This window comes from Salvelinus sp. IW2-2015, linkage group LG26 (genome assembly GCF_002910315.2).
Source record: "Salvelinus sp. IW2-2015 linkage group LG26, ASM291031v2, whole genome shotgun sequence".
In the NCBI taxonomy this organism is placed as follows: Eukaryota; Metazoa; Chordata; class Actinopteri; order Salmoniformes; family Salmonidae; genus Salvelinus; species Salvelinus sp. IW2-2015.
The window spans coordinates 36,240,483-36,261,726 of NC_036866.1; the positions used below are offsets into that span (position 1 = coordinate 36,240,483).

The 21,244-nt window shown below is 45.0% G+C and overlaps 1 protein-coding gene across 4 annotated transcripts in view; it reads left to right on the plus strand.

Moving 5' to 3' along the window:
* The window catches only part of srgap1a (SLIT-ROBO Rho GTPase activating protein 1a), a 167,571-nt gene that overhangs the window by 120,007 nt on the left and 26,320 nt on the right, over positions 1-21,244 (plus strand). For 3 of the 4 annotated variants that reach the window (XM_023970968.2, XM_023970963.2, XM_023970967.2), the window contains 7 exons: positions 7,945-8,142; positions 8,745-8,829; positions 10,113-10,140; positions 12,940-13,048; positions 17,535-17,595; positions 18,708-18,785; positions 19,583-19,717. In XM_023970968.2, the coding sequence (XP_023826736.1) occupies positions 7,945-8,142; positions 8,745-8,829; positions 10,113-10,140; positions 12,940-13,048; positions 17,535-17,595; positions 18,708-18,785; positions 19,583-19,717 (694 nt within the window). Of the gene's footprint in view, positions 1-7,944; positions 8,143-8,744; positions 8,830-10,112; positions 10,141-12,939; positions 13,049-13,749; positions 13,784-17,534; positions 17,596-18,707; positions 18,786-19,582; positions 19,718-21,244 lie in introns of all 4 variants that reach the window. The other variant, XM_023970964.2, reaches the window with a different exon arrangement.

Here is a 21,244-nt window from a genome sequence, read left to right on the forward strand (position 1 = left end):
GTCGTTGTCTGTTGAAGGGACCCTTTGCCCAGCTAGACCTGAGGCACTCTGAGCATGTTTCATCAAGATCTCTTGTACTTGCTACGTTTCACTTCCCTCGAGGCCTGACTATCTCCCATCACTGCTGCTGAACACACTCCACACCAATCAACAAGCGCATCCCCGCTACAGCATAATGCTACAACCCATGCTTCACTTTATGGATGGACGCCAGGTTTCTCTCCAGACTGATGCTTGGCATTCAGAGGCCCAAGAGTTCATCTTGTTATCATTCATCCCTCATAGGGCCTCCTGTACTTGGCTATGGTGCTGTAAATTGAAAAGGCCTTTCCAGGGCTGAAACACTGAAGCAAAACTGTACAACATTGGCTATTGCAAACGTTCCAAGCTGTCATTCCTTGCTTCTTCCATCCTTGTTTTCTCAATTCCTCTCCAAGCTCATTGGATGAGAGGTCTGAGGGAGGGACCTTGTATCCTCTCCGCCAATGCCCTTTGAAAGGAATTGAGGTAACAAGGACGGAAGCGAAGGATTGACTGACCAAGATCAAGTTCCAGACAGGAAGTGAAAAGCAGTTTTTTTGTTTCTGCTATCAATTGACATGCAGCTGTTTCCTCGACCCTTGACTCCATGAAGAGGTGTAAGAAAACATGGATAAGGTGATTTATTAACGTCAGAGATGGAAGACTGGGAGCTTATTAGCATGGGACCCCACACTGTGGTCCTCTGGTCTTGGGGTGTATATATGCAGATATATTTCAAAAATTCTGGAATATGTTATGCTGTGTGGTAAACCTCTACCCTTCTCAGAGACAGAGTTGTGTTATTACAATTCCTTCGCCATTCAACGTGGGTGTTTCTCAGAGCTCGCTATTAATCCAGTTATTTAAATTCCCTTTGCCTCTGAGATTTGATGAAACACGGCTTTAGATAATACAGACAGTCTCTTCCTCCTCCTCTCTCTCTCGCTAGATGTGTACCAAACTTAATGGATATTCTCTAGCGTTTTGCACTAACCCTGGCAATCCAATACGGTCTCCTTTGTAGGAGCCGTTGTTGTTTCTCTACAGATAAACCTCAGGGTGCACATCAAAGCCTAGGAGACGTGTGTTCAGTGTTAGCTTACTGTTGGCCAGCCGCAGCCCTGACTCACTGATCAGGAGATTAGCCTGCTCCTCACCACAGGCCCTGATGGATAGAAGTCCTGCTCCTCACCACAGGCCCTGATGGATAGAAGTCCTGCTCCTCACCACAGGCCTGGTGGATAGAAGTCCTGCTCGCTCCTCACCACAGGCCCGGGGATAGAAGTCCTGGTCCTCACCACAGCCTGGATAGATACGTAGCCTGCTGCCGCACCACAGGCCCTGATGGATAGATCCAGCTACCCACCACAGGCCCTGATGGATAGAAGTCCTGCTCCTCACCACAGACCCTGATGGATAGAAGTTCTGCTCCTCACCACAGGCCCTTGGTTAAAGTCTGCTCCTCACCACAGGGCCTGATGGATAGAAGTCCTGCTCCTCACCACAGCCCTGCTGGATAGAAGTCCTGCTCCTCACCACAGGCCCTGCTGGATAGAAGTCCTGCTCCTCACCACAGGCCCTGCTGGATAGAAGTCCTGCCTCCTCACCACAGGCCCTGCTGGATAGAAGTCCTGCTCCTCACCACAGCCCTGATGAATAGAAGTCCTGCTACTCACCACAGACCCTGATGGATAGAAGTCCTGCTACTCACCACAGACCCTGATGGATGAAGTCCTGCTCCTCACCACAGACCCTGCTGGATAGAAGTCCTGCTCCTCACCACAGACCCTGTTGGATAGAATCCTGCTCCTCACCCACAGACCCTGATGGATAGAAGTCCTGCTACTCACCACACGCCTGGTGTGATAGAAGTCCTAGCTACTCACCACAGGCCCTGGTGGATAGAGTCCAGCTACTCACCACAGGCCCTGGTGTGATAGGAGTCCAGCTACTCACCACAGGCCCTGGTGGATAGGAGTCTCCAGCTATCTCCACCACCAGGCCCTGGTGGTAGGAGTCCAGCTACTCTCACCACAGGCCCTGGTGGATAGGAGTCCAGCTACTCACCACAGGCCCTGATGGATAGGAGTCCAGCTACTCACCACAGACCCTGATGGATAGAAGTCCTGCTCCTCACCAGACAAGTTTTATACTGGAGATGTGTTAGTTGTGAAGTCACTTGTCAGGCTGCCCATGGTCTTTGTAGCTCAGTTGGTAGAGCATAGCACTGGTAATGCCAGAGTAGTGGGTTCGATTCTCAGGACCACCCATACGTAAAATGTATGCTCTCATGATTGTATGTCACTTTGGATAAGTGTCTGCTAAATGGCATTATTATTATATTCAACCCCAGAGTTCAGAAGCCAAATACACCTTGAAGACCCTAAATGCCAAATGTCAAGAAGGTCTGTAGTTCTAGAATCAAGGTGATAAGAAATGTCTATATACCATTAGGGACAAGTATCTTTCTCCTTATGGCCTCGTAGTCTCAGCCCCCCCTTCCCCCCAGCAGTCACAGGGATCACCTCCAGGCCTCCTGCTCTAATCCTGCTGGGCCCAACTGGCATATCCCAGTGAGCGCATCTATCTAAAAGCCCGGCTGTAATTGAGCCTAGCAGTCAACACTGGTAACTAGTAGTCTGCTGAATAATACAGTGACTTTCAACAGCTATTTAGCTGGGAGCGATTCTCTCGCATGCGTGGGTCCTCTCCATACTGTGACAGCTGGGCCCATTGGCCTCCACAGGCCCACCCAGGAGAGGCTGGGGGAAGAGGGGGCTCGTCTCATACCCAGGAGTTAGTTAGGAAAGGTACTGTACTCCCGTGCCAAGGGCACGGTGGTGATGGAACCCATGGGCTGGTCCTAAACAGTGCAACTCTGGACCCGTATTCACAAAGCGTCTCTTCATAGTAGGAGTGGTAATATAGGAAGACGCAGGTCTTTTGGGTCCCATCAAAGCAGAATGTTGGTCAATCCCGTCACGCGAAAGGAAGGGAATTTTAAGCACCCTCATTCCACTCAATATCATCACTCCTCATTCCACTCAGTATCATCACTAGTCATTTCCACTCAATATACGATCACTAGTCATTCCACTCAGTATCATCACTCCTCATTCCACTCAGAATCACCACTTCCTCATTCCACTCAGTCATCACCTCACTCCTCATTCCACTCAGAATCACCACTCCTCATTTCCACTCAGTATCACCACTCCTCATTCCACTCAGTATCACCACTGCCTCATTCCACTCAGTATCACACACTCCTCATCCACTCAGTATCACCACTCCTCATTCCACTCAGTATTCACCACTCCTCATTCCACTCAGAATCACCACTCCTCATTCCACTCAGTATCACCACTCCTCATTCCACTCAGTATCACCACTCCTCATTCCACTCAGAATCACCACTCCTCATTTCCACTCAGTATTCACCACTCCTCATTCCACTCAGTATCACCACTCCTCATTCACTCAGTATCACCACTCCTCAATTCCACTCAGGGATCACCACTCCTCATTCCACTCAGTATCACCACTCCTCATTCCACTTCAGTATCACCACTCCTCATCCACTCAGAATCACCACTCCTCATTCCACTCAGTATCACCACTCCCTCATTCCACTCAGTATCATCACTCCTCATTCCACAGCAGTATCACCACTCCTCATTCCACTCAGAATCAACACTCCTCATTCCACTCAGTATCACCACTCCTCATTCCACTCAGTATCACCACTCCTCATTCCACTCAGTATCACCACTCCTCATTCCACTCAGTATCACCACTCCTCATTCCACTCCAGTATCACCACTCCTCATTCCACTCAGAATCACCACTCCTCATTCCACTCAGTATCAGTATCACTCAGCATCCACTCATCACGCCTTCATTCCACTCAGAATCATCACGCCTCATTCCACTCAGAATCATCACGCCTCATTCCACTCAGAATCACCACGCCTCATTCCAATCAGAATCACCACTCCTCATTCCACTCAGTATCATCACTCCTCACTCCTCATTCCAGAATCATCACTCATCTGAAACTTTCAAATGATCCAGTTCGCTTAGTAATTGAAGGTAGTACTATAATAGCGAAAGCCTGAAAAGTTTGTTTTGTGATTTAGGACGTCTTTAATTTGAAACGTCTAAGCTACGAGAAGCTTAATCGCCTGCCAACCCTCAATTTCCTATCGTACACTGTCATTCTCCCTGTCCAGACCTATAGTGTTGTAGTACTGTTATGTTTGTGGTTTGACTGGGGTATTTCATGCTGGGCTACAAGGCTCAGGCTATCACACTGGGTGTGTAATGTATTTCTGAACGGGGAGTTGTTGTTGATGCCTAAGCCCAGCTGGTGCTTTCACACTGGCTGTATGTAGTCAGTACAGGCAGCACCCCTCTGTGTGGGAGGTCGTGAAAAGCCATGGTGCTGCATGACCTTGTCTGCCTGGATGAAACGGATGCCCCACACAGGTCAGGACGAGGAACCACTGCTCTGTGTCCTGCCCACCAGATGGCCTCTCTATCTTGGCATGGTGTGCCATTTCTGTTTTTGCTTAACTTCTTACGGCTGAAATCCCGTTAACGGGATCGATTTGACAACAGCCAGTGAAAGTGCAGGGCGCCAAATCTCATAATTAAAATTCCTCAAACGTACAAGTATTATACACCATTTTAAAGATACACTTGTTGTTAATCCCACCACAGTGTCCGATTTCAAAAAGGCTTTACGACGAAAGCATACCATGCGATTATGTTAGGTCAGCGCCGAGTCACAAAAACACAGCCATTTTCCAGCCAAAGAGAGGAGTCACCAAAAGCAGAAATAGAGATAAAATTAATCACTAACCTTTGATGATCTTCATCAGATGGCACTCATAGGACTTCATGTTACACAATACATGTATGTTTTGTTTGATTAAGTTCATATTTATATCCAAAAATCTCAGTTTACATTGTTATGTTCAGTAATGTTTTGCCTCCAAAACATCCAGTGATTTTGCAGAGAGCCACATCAATTTACAGGAATACTCATCATAAACGCTGATGAAAGATACAAGTGTTATGCATAGAATTAAAGATATACTTCTCCTTAATGCAACCGCTGTGTCAGATTTCAAAAAAGCTTTACAGCAAAAGCACACCATGCGAAAGTCTGAGTACAGCGCTCAGCCACCATACAGATACCGCCATGTTGTGGAGTCAACAGAAGTCAGAAATAGCATTATAAATATTCACTTACCTTTGATAATCTTCATCGGAATGCACTCCCAGGAATCGCAGTTCCACAATCAATGTTCGATAAAGTCCATAATTTATGTCCAAATACCTCCTTTTTGTTCGCACGTTTAGTCCAGTAATCCAAATGCACAAGGCGCGAGCACTAAGTCCAGATTTAAAGTCAAAAAAGTGATATTACAGTTTGTAGAAACATGTCAAACGATGTATAGAATCAATCTTTAGGGTGTTTTTATCATAAATCTTCAATAATGTTTCAACCGGACAATTCCTTTGTCTTTAGAAATGAAAAGGAACGGAGCGCGCTCACGGCCGCACGCGTCACTAAACTCAAGGCTTTCTGCCAGACCCCTGATTCAAACAGCTCTTATTTGCTCCCCCTTCACAGTAGAGGCCTGAACCAAGTTCTAAAGACTGTTGACATCTAGTGGAAGCCTTAGGAAGTGCAATCCGACCAAATTTTACACTGTATATTGGATAGGCAATCACTTGAAAAACTACAAACCTCAGATTTCCCACTTCCTGGTTGGATTTTTCTCAGGTTTTTGCCTGCCATATGAGTTATGTTATACTCACAGACATCATTCAAACAGTTTTAGAAACTTCTGAGTGTTTTCTATCCAAATCTACTAATAATATGCATATCTTAGCTTCTGGACCCGAGTAGCAGGCAGTTTACTCTGGGCAAGCTTTTCATCCGAGCGTGAAAATAGCTCCCCCAGCCATAAGAAGTTAACATAGTGACGAATGACAGTGGGACTTGGCATGCTTTCTTGGCATAGTGTGTCATTTTTGTTTCTTTGCTCCACATAGCAATGAATGACATTAATTACAGCCACTCTCTCTGTGTGTGTGTGTGTGTGTGTGTGTGTGTGTGTGTGTGTGTGTGTGTGTGTGTGTGTGTGTGGTGTGTGTTTTGTGTGTGGGTGTGTGCTGTGTGCGTGGGTGGCGATCGCCAGAATCAGGTTGGTGGATCCGTTAAACTCGTAAAAACACGAATAGAAAGGGGAACTGAAAGAAAGAAGAAGCCTTGGGTTTCATTCATACCACAGCGTTTTTCTCAGAGGGGTCAAATTTGAATGAGTCATGGGTCAGACAAGAGAAAGAGACGAGTAATCGTTCCTGTTCTCTGTGTGTCGTAGCCAATGTGAAAGCCATGTAACGCAATGTGTTCCCTAATAAGGTCATGGGGTTATTGAGATATTTGTCATTCAGCACTCACATCCCATAGTTACTGAGCACTCGTCTATCAGTAGTAAATGCCTTGACTTTGTGAGTCAACGAGCCGTAACCCCCTGTCAGAAGTTCTGTGTATGCAGGTGGCGTTTCTGCTGTCACGATGGTGGTTAGGTTGTTTCTGTTCTTTGCGATTTGGCCTCTCTCTCTCTCTCTCACACACATTCATCTCTTCTTTATCCTCTCCTTCTTATCTCTCCTCTTATCTCTCCCTCTTTATCTCTCCTATTTCCCACTCTCCTTATTTTTCTCTCTCCCCCTCTTCGCTCTCTCCTTTCTTCTCTCTCCTTCTTTCTCTCTCCCTCTCTCTCTCTCTCTCCCCTTCTCGCTCTTCTTTCTCTCTCTGGCACTTTCTGGTGCATGACTCACGCTGACACATTCGACAGTCAATCAGGTTCTGGCAGGTATCGTTCTCTCTCTCATACTCTCTGAACCACCTTCATCAGGTGAACACATGCTCTCTGAAATCATGTGAGCCCCGGCAGCACACCATCCTTCCCCCGTCTATCTACCTCTACCTTCTTAGTCTCTTCTCTCTCTCCTGCGTCTCCTCTTGCCTCTCTGCTCTCGCCGCTCTCTCGGGCCTGCGGTCTCTTCTGCATCTGTTTTTCACCTCTCTCGCGTCTTGTTCAATTCGTCTCGTCTCGTCTCTTTGTTCATCTCTCTCGCTCGAGTCCCGCCGGACCCCCGCGGCAACCCAAATGTAGCAACACAGTGCACAGTGGAATGGGAGTGTTTTCAGGAGCCAACATGTCTCTGAGTGAGACCTATTTGAAGGTGGGAACAGTTTGTTTGCAAATAACATGCATTTCATTAAAGCTTTAACACAATGCATACATCATCCCCTGGAAAGAAGTATCTTTTTGACTTAGTCACGGTTACCGTCAGTGTCTAGTGGAATTTTGCATTGTGGTGTCCTCCCTCTGTTGGAGGTGATGCGATATGCTTGGCCAAGCCCTGGCGTTTATAAGCTCTTGGAAAAGCAATCGCTGACAGTGAAGTGGCGGCTATGGAAATAAGAATGAAAAGCCTGGGACTGAGCACCATTCCTCCCTCCCTCCCTACCTACCTTCCAGCTCTATTCTATCTGTGTCTGTAAATTGATTGCCTGGTCTGGAGTCATTCTCAAGGACTGGTGCATTTGTCATGCTGCGTCTGAGGCTGGCAGAAAGCCATGAATTTCTCACATTAAGAGGGTGGTATAAGTTATTTGAATTGGTTTTTATTTGTATTTATTTATTTAACCTTTATTTAACTAAGCAAGTCAGTTAAGAACAAATCTTTTTTACAATGACGGCCTCCCCCGCCCAAACCCGGACGGCGCTGGACCGGTGGTGATTCAGCCTGGAATCGAAACCGGGTCTGTAGTGACGCCTCTAGCATGGCACTGTAAACCTGTAGTAAAGTTGTGGTCCTCTCTTGTGTTCTGTTCAGATCAAGAAGACGTCAGAGGCCACCCTGACCACCATCCAGGACATGGTGACCATCGAAGACTATGACGTGTCCGAGTGTTTCCACCACAGCCGCTCCACCGAGTCGGTCAAGTCCACCGTGTCGGAGACCTACCTCAGCAAGCCCAGCATCGCCAAGCGGAGGGCCAACCAGCAGGAGACGGAGCAGTTCTACTTCATGGTGAGTGGAGCGCCCTCTAATGGTAACCTCTGGGCTATGACTGGAGAGAACTGGTCAGGGTCATATTCATTGAACACAGTAGCAAAAATATTTTCAGTAAGTTGTGCTGACTTTGAATTCAGACTGACAGTCGCTATAGAAATTGCTGCTGTTGATCGATTGGCTGGAAAATATGAATACATGTTGACTACGTTGGATCGTTGTGATCCGTGGAGTCATGATAGTAGTTGTAATGTATCTTAGTAATAGAGCATGTGACAAAAATAGTATGTGCTCATGGTACTTGTTTTTCTAGTGATTTATTTGTATTTTTTAAGAGCTTTAAAATGCTGAATATATTATGTATTCCCTCTCTGGGCAATGTAACTCTGACACAAAGCTCTCCAAAAGTATCTCTTCCTTAGCGAGCGACTAGGCTATTCTCTGTTATTGTGTCCTCCTGGATGTCTAAAGTTAGACATGGTGTGATAAAGCTTTAAAAAAACACTTCCATTGTCGTTGTGTCCTTTGCCCGTGGCTGGCTTATCAGAGATTGGTGTCTTAAGGGCAGGCAACACTCACTTGGCTCATCAGCCCTAGTAATTACTCTGAATTCTCCACAGAAATTCCGTGAGTTTCTGGAGGGCAGCAATCTCATCTCCAAACTGCAGGCCAAGCACGACCTGCTGAAGAGGACTCTGGGAGAAGGTAAGGGGTCAGAGACCCTAATGTCATGGCCTACTTCATGTCTGTCTGTTCTGTCTGTCCCCTCTGTCTGTCTGTGCCCTCTGTCTGTCCGTATGTCTGTCGGTCATTCCACCATCAAGACAGGAGGAAAATGACTGGGCTTAGTTTGGCTCAGTTAACTAAGCATGTTTCCATATGTATTAAACAGTACGCTATTGGCTATTGTCTGTTTTCAGTGGACTGGGGTTTGTAAAGGAACTCCTGGCTAAGTGAAAGAGAAAGATTGCATGCACTTTCTGAACGAAATGCTGTGCTTTAGAACTCAGCTAGTTAGAAACAGTTAATAACATACTTGGTTGATTCTATAATGGTCCATTTCAATCTCCTCTGGACGTGGTAACATTTCCCTTGTGCTACTTTCTCCATCGGGTCTCACGACTGAGAAATAATCTCAGCATTAGCGAGCCAAGTCAGAGCTAAAGGGACTGTGCTGCTGTATTATCCTTCTTAGAGATTGATTAGTGGTTAGCTTAATGACCCGGCAGCATTAGCGCATATTACTGTTATGTCTGGGGTCCCTGTGTTCTACATCGGTGGTATATCTCCTCAAGGCCTTTGACTAAGCTTCTGTCAACACTGAGCTGCTCCTGTTCCTGATAGCAACAATAAAGGCTGCTCCCAGGGTGGTCTCAATCGGTCGGTCTTAGTCAATCTGTTGACTGTACAGGGAGTTGAGATCGAGAATTGGGACTTTGATTATGACGAGCCAAGGGATCCTGCCTTCTACAAAGCTTTCAATTGCGTGAGTGTGTGTGTGTTACTGTGTGTGTCGTCGTCATGCGTCTTTATCTTTTATTTGTATTTATTTGAACCACCCCCTTCCCTGGTTGGAGGACCTGGTGGAAAACATAAAAATGACTCCCAAGTCCATCGGCAAATCGACCAATCCCGCTAATCTTAATTCCACCCCTCAGATGTCCACAGAGTAACCCATTTTTTACCAGTATATTACCATTTTACCATTTCCTTATACAATACATCCTTCTATTTTACTGTGATGTGTCACGAGGGTCTCTAACCTCTCTTTTTGTACCATGTCTACTGAGATTGCCCTAAAAATAAATACTCTTTACCTAAGAGTATAATAATGAGGCCAGAGGTTACGGGCAGATGGCAGGGCTGCATCGTGCTTTACTGAGCGTGTGCACAAAGCTCTGCAGTGTCTCGGGGACAGGTCCCAAGTCTCAACTCATGTCCCCCCTCTAATCGCTCTCTCTTCCCCTTTCTCCCTTCGGTCTCCACAGGTCACAGAGGGGACTATATGACCACAAGGTAAGACACTACCACTATCTCATATACAAACCTCTTAGGTTTTAATAAGACCGAGTTGTCCAAATTCAGTTCTTTAAAAACCTTCCCCAAAAGTCATTGTACTTTCCATTGCGAACACTATTTCTCGTTATCCTCCTAGAGACAAATTTCCAATAACGTCTAGACACATTTACACTGGTTTGTAAAGAAAATAAAAGTTAGCCTTGTGAAATGTTTCTCCATCATCACTATGTGCACAGTGAAGTAATCCCTACTGTAACTCCTGACCTTGGAGAGATGGACAGCGGAGCAGAGAGAGCAGATGTTACTGCTCTGGACTCCCCTGGGATTTAATTTGCCATATGCCGAGCATGGCATGGAAATGATTCTGAATCCCCCTCCCCCCTTTTTGAATTCTCTCAGATAGCAAAGCAATGTTCTTTCACAGGGGGAGAGAGAGGGAGAAATACTGTCATTTGCATGCAAATGCACTGTGTGTTAGTATCAAGATCAAAGTCCCTTTTGGAGGGAATATTTGTGACCCACCACCTGGATTCGGTCCTAAATTTTAAATTGGATTTTTACATTGGATTAAAGTAGAGACTCAGAGCTAGAAAATTGTATATCATACACTACAGTTAAGGAACAATGGGAAAGTAATTCTGCTTTGAAAGTTGATAAACTTGTAACCCCACTTTTGAGAAAATGGCCCGTGAATGTTTTGGTACACCGACTGGAGAGCTCTTCTTTGTCTACGCCCATTCAGCATCGTTCACACCCTTTTAAGCCTTAGCCCCACCCATCTCTTTAAGGGTTCACATGCGAGGCCATTTGCTAAACAGAGTGAGTACGGTAGTGTAGTAAACAACCAAAGATTTCAAGACTAAACGTGGTGAAAGTTGAAGCAACAAGTAGTAGTGAAAATACACTATCTAGACCTTGGCCAGTATCCTAATCTGATTTTGGTGCAGGTCATGTTGTTCTTCACATTACCGTCTCTGGTGAACAGAAACTATATAAAATGTTTATTAGTCACATGCACAGGATACAGAAGGTGTAAACAGTACAGTGAAATGGTTACTTGCATAGTGTAGTCTTTGGTTTAGACATCTAGCTAGCTAAACAATGAACCATAATCCCAACTCTAATGCCGCGTTGTATGTACACATACTTAGAAGCTCATGTTATAGACAGAAGTATGCTACATGGCAGGCCAATCCGAATTCGTCTCTCAGTATGTCCAGCCCATCCATTATCTCAGCCAATCACGGCTAATGGGAAGGTTCCTATATTTTTCCGTGGCTAAACCAACTAGGCTCGTAATTTAACAAATTTTTTCGTATTTACAGATTGCATACAAGTTTGTTATTAAGGCACATGAAAGTTCACATGTTCCATTTCTGTCCAAAAATGCATTTTGATAATTAAAAAAAGAAAGCGTTCAAATGTCTCTCCTGTGAACTAGTGACGTGAGACATAGGCCTAGCTTCTTGAAACGGATCACATTTAAGGTTGAGGGTGATTCTATGAATAATGAAACATTTCTCTCGACTTTAAGCAGTCTGATATATTGATTGTTTTGACACTTTGCTCTTGGTACAGGGTATTGTATTAAAAAATGGTTTACTCCATATACAAACGTATAATTACGAATAACAACTTAGACACATGAACAATGACATCTCATTTGCCCAGACCCACATGCTCACACCCACATGCTCACACCCCCATCCCTAGTGCCTGTATTATTGTTTGTAACCTGGCCTTAAATTGTACCAATTTCTTTTTCTTGGTCACCCATGTTATTTCAATAATAAATCATTAGATTTTTCCATTGTGCTAATGATGGCAGATGGAAGTCAATCAAAGTTTTTAGTATACGTTTTTTCAAGATGAGCGATGAGATGAGAATCGTCCAGCCCATTGTGTATCTCACTACACCCCCATATGCCATGTCTTGAAATATGCAGACAGACGGATTAAAACAAAGTTTACATTGTAATACTTTTGACAGCAAACTTTCTAGCTCCGCCCACAACCTCCGGACTTCATCGCATTCCCAGAGAGCATGGATATTGAGTCGTTATTAGTTTTACACTTCAGATATGACTCTGCAGTTGTGCTGTAGAACTTGTGAATTTTGCCTCTTGTATAATAAATTCTCTATATTACTTCAGACTGGATTAAGCGTACATTTGAGTTAACTGTCATTTCGTTAGTTATGCTCCATGAGCATTCTTCTCTTGCCTATTCCAGTGGAAACCATGAGAATGACAGTAGTTAATATCAGTATGGGAGCAACGGGGGATGACTAGAGGGACAACCCCACTGGTAACGGTCGTGACATTACTGAACTCACGAGACGACCACCCCCGTCCTAGATGCCACACACAAACACACACACCCTCTTCCATGTCGTGAGGTGGATGCTACCGCACGGCGCCCCCTCACACTCCACCCAGCAGGCCTGTTATTTTCATGACCTTTGATGTTGGGTGGAAAGGAAAAGGAAGGCTATCAAACCCTCTAACTATATAGGAGTTGGTGACCGCTCAATGAGACTAGTGGGGATATCCGATCAGGGCCCAGCATCATTTCACCACGAACACTCAAACTCTCAGAACAGGCTTACCTGTCCCTGACTGACCCCATAAACGACAACACAAGTCACTTTTTTGCCATAGTTTAGAAAATGCATGCTTACTTGGTCTAAGCACGCATCTATACTCTCAATGTCAGAATGTTTTACCAAACTATGTACACTGTATGTTCATGGTGGACGATTTCTCTAGCTTCTGTAACACCGTCTCCATTTTCTAGGCCTCCCAATGTGCCGCCAAAAGCTCACGGTGGCACGAATAGGAGGGCTAGGCCCCGCTCGGTCTTTAACGTCAAGTTGTTTAATGGCAATCTGGAGTCCTTTGTCAAGGTACTGGTCAAGTCCGACCTCGAATCGCTACCGACCGTCTCTCCGACCGTTACCATAATGATGACCGTAACTCAACCACTCTCGCTTGTCCTTTTTCCTGGGGTTTGATCATTACGCCGACTAAAAGTCTGTGGTTCTATTTTTTTCGGGTTCTCTCTGCAGCTGTGTAGTCTCAAATGCTGGGGAAGCACAGAAACAGCATTGGTACTGACAGGGTGAATCCAGGGGAGGTGGAATAATGGCAGAGCAGAGGGCACGTGAGCACGGAGTGGGGGGGGGTGAAGGAGGAGAGGATTGAGGGACGATGTTTGTCTCCATCTTTCCCCCTGAGTCCATGCCGTCAGCTATGGCATTGGTATTCCTCCCTCTCGTTGTATTTCTCTCTCTCTCTCCTCTGGCTGGTATGAAAGCAGCCATTGTCAGCAGGATATATGCGACAGCCAGGGGACGGTGGCCAGAGCGATAAGGGATTCACCACCTCATAGTGCCCTGCTGTCCTCCCTGCTCCTTCCCCCGCGTTTGATAGCCGCTCTGTACTCAGTGTGTGAGGGCTGGGCTAGGCTGTGGTACTGTAGGTGGCTGCTGTGGTGATTTAATCTGGGTTTCGCCTCTCTCTCTCTCTCTCTCTCTCTCTCTCTCTCTCTCTCTCTCTCGTTCTCTCTCCTCCTGCTCTCTCTGCTTCCTTTTACTCTTCCTTGTAGCCGCGGACGACGGAACTCGCACGCCAGACACCAGGTAGAGTGGAGAACCTGGAGTCTAAAGGGACCGATCCCTACTGCTGCCTGTCTGTCTATACTGACTTCCCTCCTGTCTGTTTGTCTCTCTTTCTGCCCTGCCCCTAACACCACTGCCACTTCCTGTCTGTGAAAACCTTGGACCTGTGTGTGTTGATGTGCAATACTAACTCCCTGGAGGTTTGCTCTGAAAGACTGAACTGCCCACATCTATAGATGTCATTTCATTGATATCCTAATTCCTATATCCCTGTGTCCCACGGTTGAGCTGGATACTTGGCCCGTACCCAATAAATTGAACATCTACCCCGTTCTCACAATTTGGCTCAGATTACATTGTACAATTATTAGAATACCCAACACTTATTTTAAACCGTCCAACATCTACGTTGATAGTATATGTTGGGAGAAATCCAATACCTATCTGGCTTAGTCCTCACATCATGTGATTGTATTACATCAGCATGCAGTGTAGTGGCCCAGGCCCTGTCCATCTCCGCTACAGAGCATTGGTAGCCGGTGATTCCTGGAATCCTGGCATGATTTCTGTGTTTGGGGCCATGTGTATATCCCCTGGGGTGAAAACAGAGCCAAAACATTATTAGAAGCATGTAAGAGTCCTCTGCCCCAGCAGAGAGATGGCAGCTGGTACTTCTGCAAAGTGTAAGCTACTCTGGAGTGCAGTTCTGTACCCTTCTACTGAGGGAGGGAGGAATGTGTTTTCTGTAATGCAGAGTTCCCCAGTGGTCAGCCCGTGCCCGGTGCGTTTGTTTGGCCCCTTACGCTTTCTGAGCAAACACAAATAGTACAGTACTAGTCAAAGGTTTGGACACACCTACACATTCCAGGGTGTTTCTTTATCTTTACTATTTTCTACAATGTAGAATAATAGTAAAGACACGAAAACTATGAAATAACACATGCATTTCAATTAACAGGTGTGCCTTAAGTTAATTTGTGGAATTTCTTTCCTCAATGTGTTTTAGCCAATCAGTTGTGTTGTGACAAGGTAGGGGTGGTATACAGAAGATAGCCCTATTTGGTAAAATACCAAGTCCATATTATGGCAAGAACACCTCAAATAAGCAAAGAGAAACGACAAGCCATCATTACTTTAAGACATGAAGGTCAGTCAATCCGGGAAATTTCAGGAACTTTGAAAGTTTCTTCAAGTACAGTCACAAAAACCATCAAGTGCTATGATGAAACTGGCTCTCATGAGGGCCGCCACAGGAAAGGAAAACCCAGAGTTACCTCTGCTGCAGAGGATAAGTTCATTAGAGTTGCATCTCAGATTGCAGCCCAAATAAATGCTTTAGAGTTCAAGTAGCAGACACATCTCAGCATCAACTGCGTGAATCAGGCCTTCATGGTCGAATTGTTGCAAAGAAACACTACTAAAGAACACCAATAAGAAGATGACACTTTCAATGGACATTAGACCAGTGGAAATCTGTCCTTAGGTCTGATGAGTCCAAATGTGAGATTTTTGGTTCCAGCTGTTGTGTTTTTGTGAGCCGCGGAGTAGGTGAACTGATGATCTCCGCATGTGTGGTTCCCACCGTGAAGCATGGAGGAGGTGGGATGGTGTGGGGGTGTTTTGCTGGTGACACTGTGTGATTTATTTAGAATTCAAGGCACACTTAACCAGCATGGCTACCACAGCCTTCTGCAGCAATATGCCATCCCATCTGGTTTGCGCGTAGTGGTACTATCATTTGGTTTTCAACAGGACAATGACCCAAAGCACACCTCCAGGCTGTGTAAGGGCTATTTGACCAAGAAGAGAGTGATGGAGTGTTGCATCAGATGACCTGGTCTCCGCATTCACCCAACCTCAACCCAATTGAGATGGTTTGGGATGAGTTGGACTGCAGAGTGAAGGAAAAGCAGCCAACAAGTGCTCAGCATATGTGGGAACTCCTTCAAGACTGTTGGAAAAGTATTCCTCGTGAAGCTGGTTGAGAGAATGCCAAGAGTGTGCAAGGCTGTCATCAAGGCAAAGAGTGGCTACTTTGAAGAATCTCAAATATAAAATATATTTTGAGTTGGTTAATACTTTTTTTGGTTACTACATGATTCCATGTGTTATTTCATAGTTTTGATTATTCTACAATGAAGAAAAAAGTAAAAACAAAGAAAAACCCTTGAATGAGTAGGTGTGTCCAAACTTGTGTGTGTGTGTGTATGTATGTATGTGTGTATATAAATGTAAACGCAACATGTAAAATTATTTCATGAGCTGAAATAAAAGATCCCAAAAATTTTCCAAGTGCACATTTAGCTTATTTCTCTCAAATGTTGTGCACAAATTTGTTTACAACCCTGTTAGTGAGCATTTCTCCTTTGCCAAGATAATCCATCCACCTGACAGGTGTGACATCAAGAAGCTGATTAAACAGCATGATCATTACACAGGTGCACTTTGTGCTGGGGGCAATAAAAGGCCACTCTAAAATGTGTAGTTTTGTCACACAACACAATGCCACAGATGTCTCAAGTTTTGAGGGAGCGTGCCATTGGCAGCCACCTCCAACGTCGTTTTAGAGAATTTGGCAGTACATCAAACTGGCCTAAAAACCGCAGACCACGTGTAACCACGCCAGCCCAGGACCTCCACATCTGACTTCTTCACCTGCGGGCTCGTCTGAGACCAGCCACCCGGACAGCTTCGTATTTTAGAGTGGCGTTTTATTGTCCGCAGCACAAGATGCAGCTGTATAATGGTAATTCTGTTTAACGAATTATATATGGATTATCTTGGCAAAGGACACATTTTGACTAACAGGGATGTTCACATATTTGTGCAATTTTTGTTGCTGTTGAGGAATTCGCTTTTTGTGCATATGGAAAATGTCTGTTCTTTTATTTCAGCTTATGAAACATGGGACCAACGCTGTACATGTTGTGTTTTATATTTTTGTAAAATCCCCAGGAAATCAACTCAAGGTTATTTTAATTTAGAAAATCTGTTCCCAACTATTCCCACGCATAAATAAAGACTCATCCCAATGTAATTAAGGATTTAAATTATTATATTTTTGTCAAATAATAAATCTGTTTGGGATTCTTGAGGTCAATTTGCACTGTACAAATTATTTATAACTATGTTCAAGTCCCCCGACCATCCGGCCAAGGAAGAATCTGTCCACGGATGAATGTAATTGGGGACCCCTGCTGTAAAGGGACAGTTCCTCCTCTTTCCCTTTCTTACTCTCCACTCCATAGGAGTGCGTTAGTAGGGCCGTTACATAACCTCACATAACTTATCACTCCCAAGTGTGCTCAAGTGTTGACTTAACACGATAAAGAGGCCATTTTTTTGTACCACTGGAGCCCCGTAGAGTTGTATTGGGTAAGAGGAACACTTGCACAGGCTTGTCGTTGTGGTCAGTGAGTCACTACTGTAGATTTAGTGATCTATTAAAATCATGGAGACGTTGTGAGTGGCGTGAATGGTTCTGCAGCTGCAAAACTCCAGTCTGTCTCTGTAAACTTTCTATATGATCATTGGTAACACTACCGTAGTCCCTCTCATGCCTATGGCAGATGGTATAATGTCTTATATAGTTGTTATAAAGGCTTTATAAATGCATACATAAGGGGGGCTTCAGTAAAATGTTACCGATCATTATCAGTCTAATGGTGGACATGCATGTAGATAAAAATGTGTGTGTAAAGTCTGTATAATATATTGCGTTTGAGGATGATCCATCTATCACTAATGACATGCCATTCCTCTTGTTGTGAAGGACTCTGGACAAGCTATCCCCCGCGTTGTTGAGAGCTGTATTCGATTCATCAATCTGTATGGTGAGTTAATCATCCATGATTTACTAATATTTCGCAATGCAACAGCTATGGTTTTCTTTCATTTTCACACCATTTGCAGGCCAACCAAGTGTAACAGTCAAATTGCTATTTGGTGCATTTTTTTTTTTTTTTTTTTAAGCTCCTAAATTGTGTTCAACCTGTTCAATATTTGACCTTTCCAAGTTTGGTCAAATGTAACATTCCGGCAATTTCAGTGTTCATTGTTTGCGTGGGTCCATTCTTCCCGTGTCAGTGTTAGAATCCGTTTCATTTTAGTCAGTCATGGGAAAGACTACGCAGATACCATCTTGTTTACTGCAACCATCCATACAGCCAATGGGATGCAACCGTAGAGAGATCGCAACATTGTATCTGTCCCTTTTATTGGCGTCTGTGAGCACGCAGGAAGCTCCATTGAGGCCATCTCCATTATGAGATGTTTGCTCACGAGTATAATGAATTGGCTGATCCCTCCTGATGACCTGGATGGAATTGTGTGATCCTTCCTTCACCCATAGGAAGTCCCACCCAGACTACTTCAAAATGGTGAAAGTCCTCAGTGGTGCTGGCCATGCTAAAACAGGCTTTTGGGCACCTGAGTTCTCTAAACATCTCTAATGATGCAACACACACACACACACACACACTTCCTTCACACACGCTGTGAAATAGGTTAGTTAGGCTATTACTGTAATAAAACTCTTACAGAACATGTCAGCTTAATCATTTGACGCTAATGACCTCTTTCCGCGTTTTGCGGACACCGGCGACGTCTTACAGTACTGGGCGGCCGTCTTGTGACGGGGCAGACATCGGCTAATTAAGCTCTGCACTAACCTCTGACCTATCTCCTTATTAAATCCCGGCTGGAGGACACTTTAGTGAGACTTGATTGCGGTCTCTCTCGCTCATTAATTATCTTTAATTGGAAAAGTGAAGGGCTGGAGGAACGGGATGTGGCCTTTTAGTTGGGATTTAAACTGGCTTTTTGCACTGGTGTTTTTTGTAATGGCTGCCTGTCACCATGAACTAAATGTGTGTGTGTCTCTCTCTCTCTATTTCTATCTCCTCTCTTTCTTTCTCTTTCTCGCTCTGTTCTTTGTTCTCTTCAGGCCTTCAACATCAAGGAATATTCCGTGTGTCCGGGTCTCAGATGGAAATCAATGACATCAAGAACTCATTTGAGAGAGGTGGGATGTTATTAACATGTTACAGTCAATTGACACTTCACACATTTGAAATAAGTGGATATGAGTGGACTTGAATTGATTATATAATACTTTGTAGCTACAGACTTTGACTTGGTCTAGTTGCCACTTCATGTACTATTTTAAAATAATTTGTTTACACTGGTAGGAACTTATCAAATGTATTTATAAAGCCCTTCTTACATCAGCAGATGTCACAAAGTGCTTATACAGAAACCCAGCCTGAAACCCCAAACAGCAAGCAATGCAGATGTAGAAGCACGGTGGCCAGTGCTCTTCTGGCTCTGCTGGTTGGAGATTATACGAGTACATGGCCATTATTAAAGCATAATCGTTCTTCAAGATGTTCAAACATTCATAGATGACTAGCAGGGTCAAATAATAATCACAGTGTTTGTAGACGGTGCAACAGGTCAGTACCTCAGGAGTAAATGTCAGTTGGCTTTTCATAGCTGACCATTCAGAGGTTGAGACAGCAGGTGCAGTAAAGAGAGCGAGCGACGAGGGAGAGAGGGAGAGAGAGAGAGAGAGGGTTGAGAACAGCAGGTCCGGGACAAGGTAGTATGTCCGGTGAACAGGTCAGGGTTCCATAGCCGCAGGCAGAACAGTTGAAACTGGAGCAGCAGCACGACCAGGTGGACTGGGGCCAGCAAGAAGTCATCAGGCCAGGTAGTCCTGAGGCGTTGCCAGTGTGTAAGTTTAACTTCCTTCTAGTGAGGGGAAATCACATCATTGCCTGCATACAACATATCCCTCACATACACTTATCGGTCTCCCAGGTAACGACCCGTTGACAGATGACGAGAACAACCACGACATCAACTCAGTGGCCGGTGTTCTCAAACTCTACTTTCGGGGCCTGGAAAAGTCCCTCTTGCCCAAGGAAAGATTTAACGACCTCCTCTCCAGTATCAGTAAGTAGCTTTAGTTACCAGTCGTCTCCACACAGCTGGGTGTACTACAGTATAATACACACTCAAACTGAGACACACACACACACATTATGGGTATACATATGATGTTCAATGTAGTGTGTGTTGATATTCAATGGGAGTGCATTGTGACTCATTGTGTGTCAGCCAGACCAGGGGCGTTCTATGAGCCATGTAGGTCCTAAGTGGCCTTGTTCATGGCATTGATGGGACGTGTAGCAGATGAAACGGCGTCATTAGTTAGACCGTATTCACATGCTCTTTGCAGGCCAACTCGTAATGTCCCACTTTGGGGAAATCATCACAAACAGCCTTGGGACTAGACATTATAGTTACTTGCTCGTCTGGGTTGTTTTCGTCAATAGCATGCTGCTGTGTTACCCCGTCTTTGTGCCCGGGTGTGAATAGTACCACTTTGTGTTGTTCGGTCTTCTGCGCTGACTGGAGCATTCATGGGATGAGCTGGGACACGAAGCTCACCGTACAGCCTGGTGTTGGGTGATGAAATGTAGAAAGGCAGAAGTACAGTAGTGTTTACATCAAACCAAACAGTGGTGACTTCGCTTCTCTCACACAGACGGCCGTTTTGTTCTCTTACCGTAACGGCAGTGTGACACGGTCTGACGTAGTTCAGTCAGCCCTTTGTGGGATTCGCTCTGACCTTATAAGATGTCATGTGGGGGCTTTGAGGGTGGACTAGTGGAGTAGCCACTGTTGTTCAAGAACAATAAACTGGCTAGTGTGAGTCACATGTACTGTACTCGACGTGTGCTGTAATGCCTTTGGTGCGGCGGTGGGGTGTGTGTGTGTGTGTGTGTGTGTGTGTGTGTGTGTGTGTGTGTGTGTGTGTGAGCGAGATATGGCATTGGCTTACACTTGTGAGGGATGGGGATTCCCTGTTGTTTACATTCTCTAAGGCCTAACATACCAGCGCTTGGAGAGTGGGCCTCGTGCCCAGCCAGCAGTCTCCATATGAATAAAACCCTGTATCCAGCACAGTGTCAAGTTTGCTTTAAATGGATGCCTTACTGGGTTTTGGACAAACACACGTGTCTGTACATGAGGTTGTATAGTTGCAAGTTTCTGCCTTGTCTGTCTACTGTCTTCCACAGCGAGTGAGGTGGGGTGATCGTGAGGAAAGAGGGAGGGAGGGGATGTGACTTCTTTAAATAGCATCCTTCTGAAGTGTTCAGGAACCATGCAGAAGAGAACTCACGTAAGATGAATAACATCACAAGTATTCCCTAAAGCCCATCTCCCAGATGGCCCAAACTCTTTTCACGGTGACAGCGCTATTTCAGGAAGCCATCGTCGTGGCCAATGGAAAAACATGAAATGGGCTGCTTTGGAACAGAGGAGATGGGCGAGTTAAAGCGTAATTGAGCAGCGCGCAACGCTTTGTATGATCGTTCTGACACAAGACTAAAGTTTTGTGAGATGCTTTGTCATAATTATTGCAGCAGTGACAACAAATGGATCAATACGGTAGAGTTTATTTTTAAAAAAATC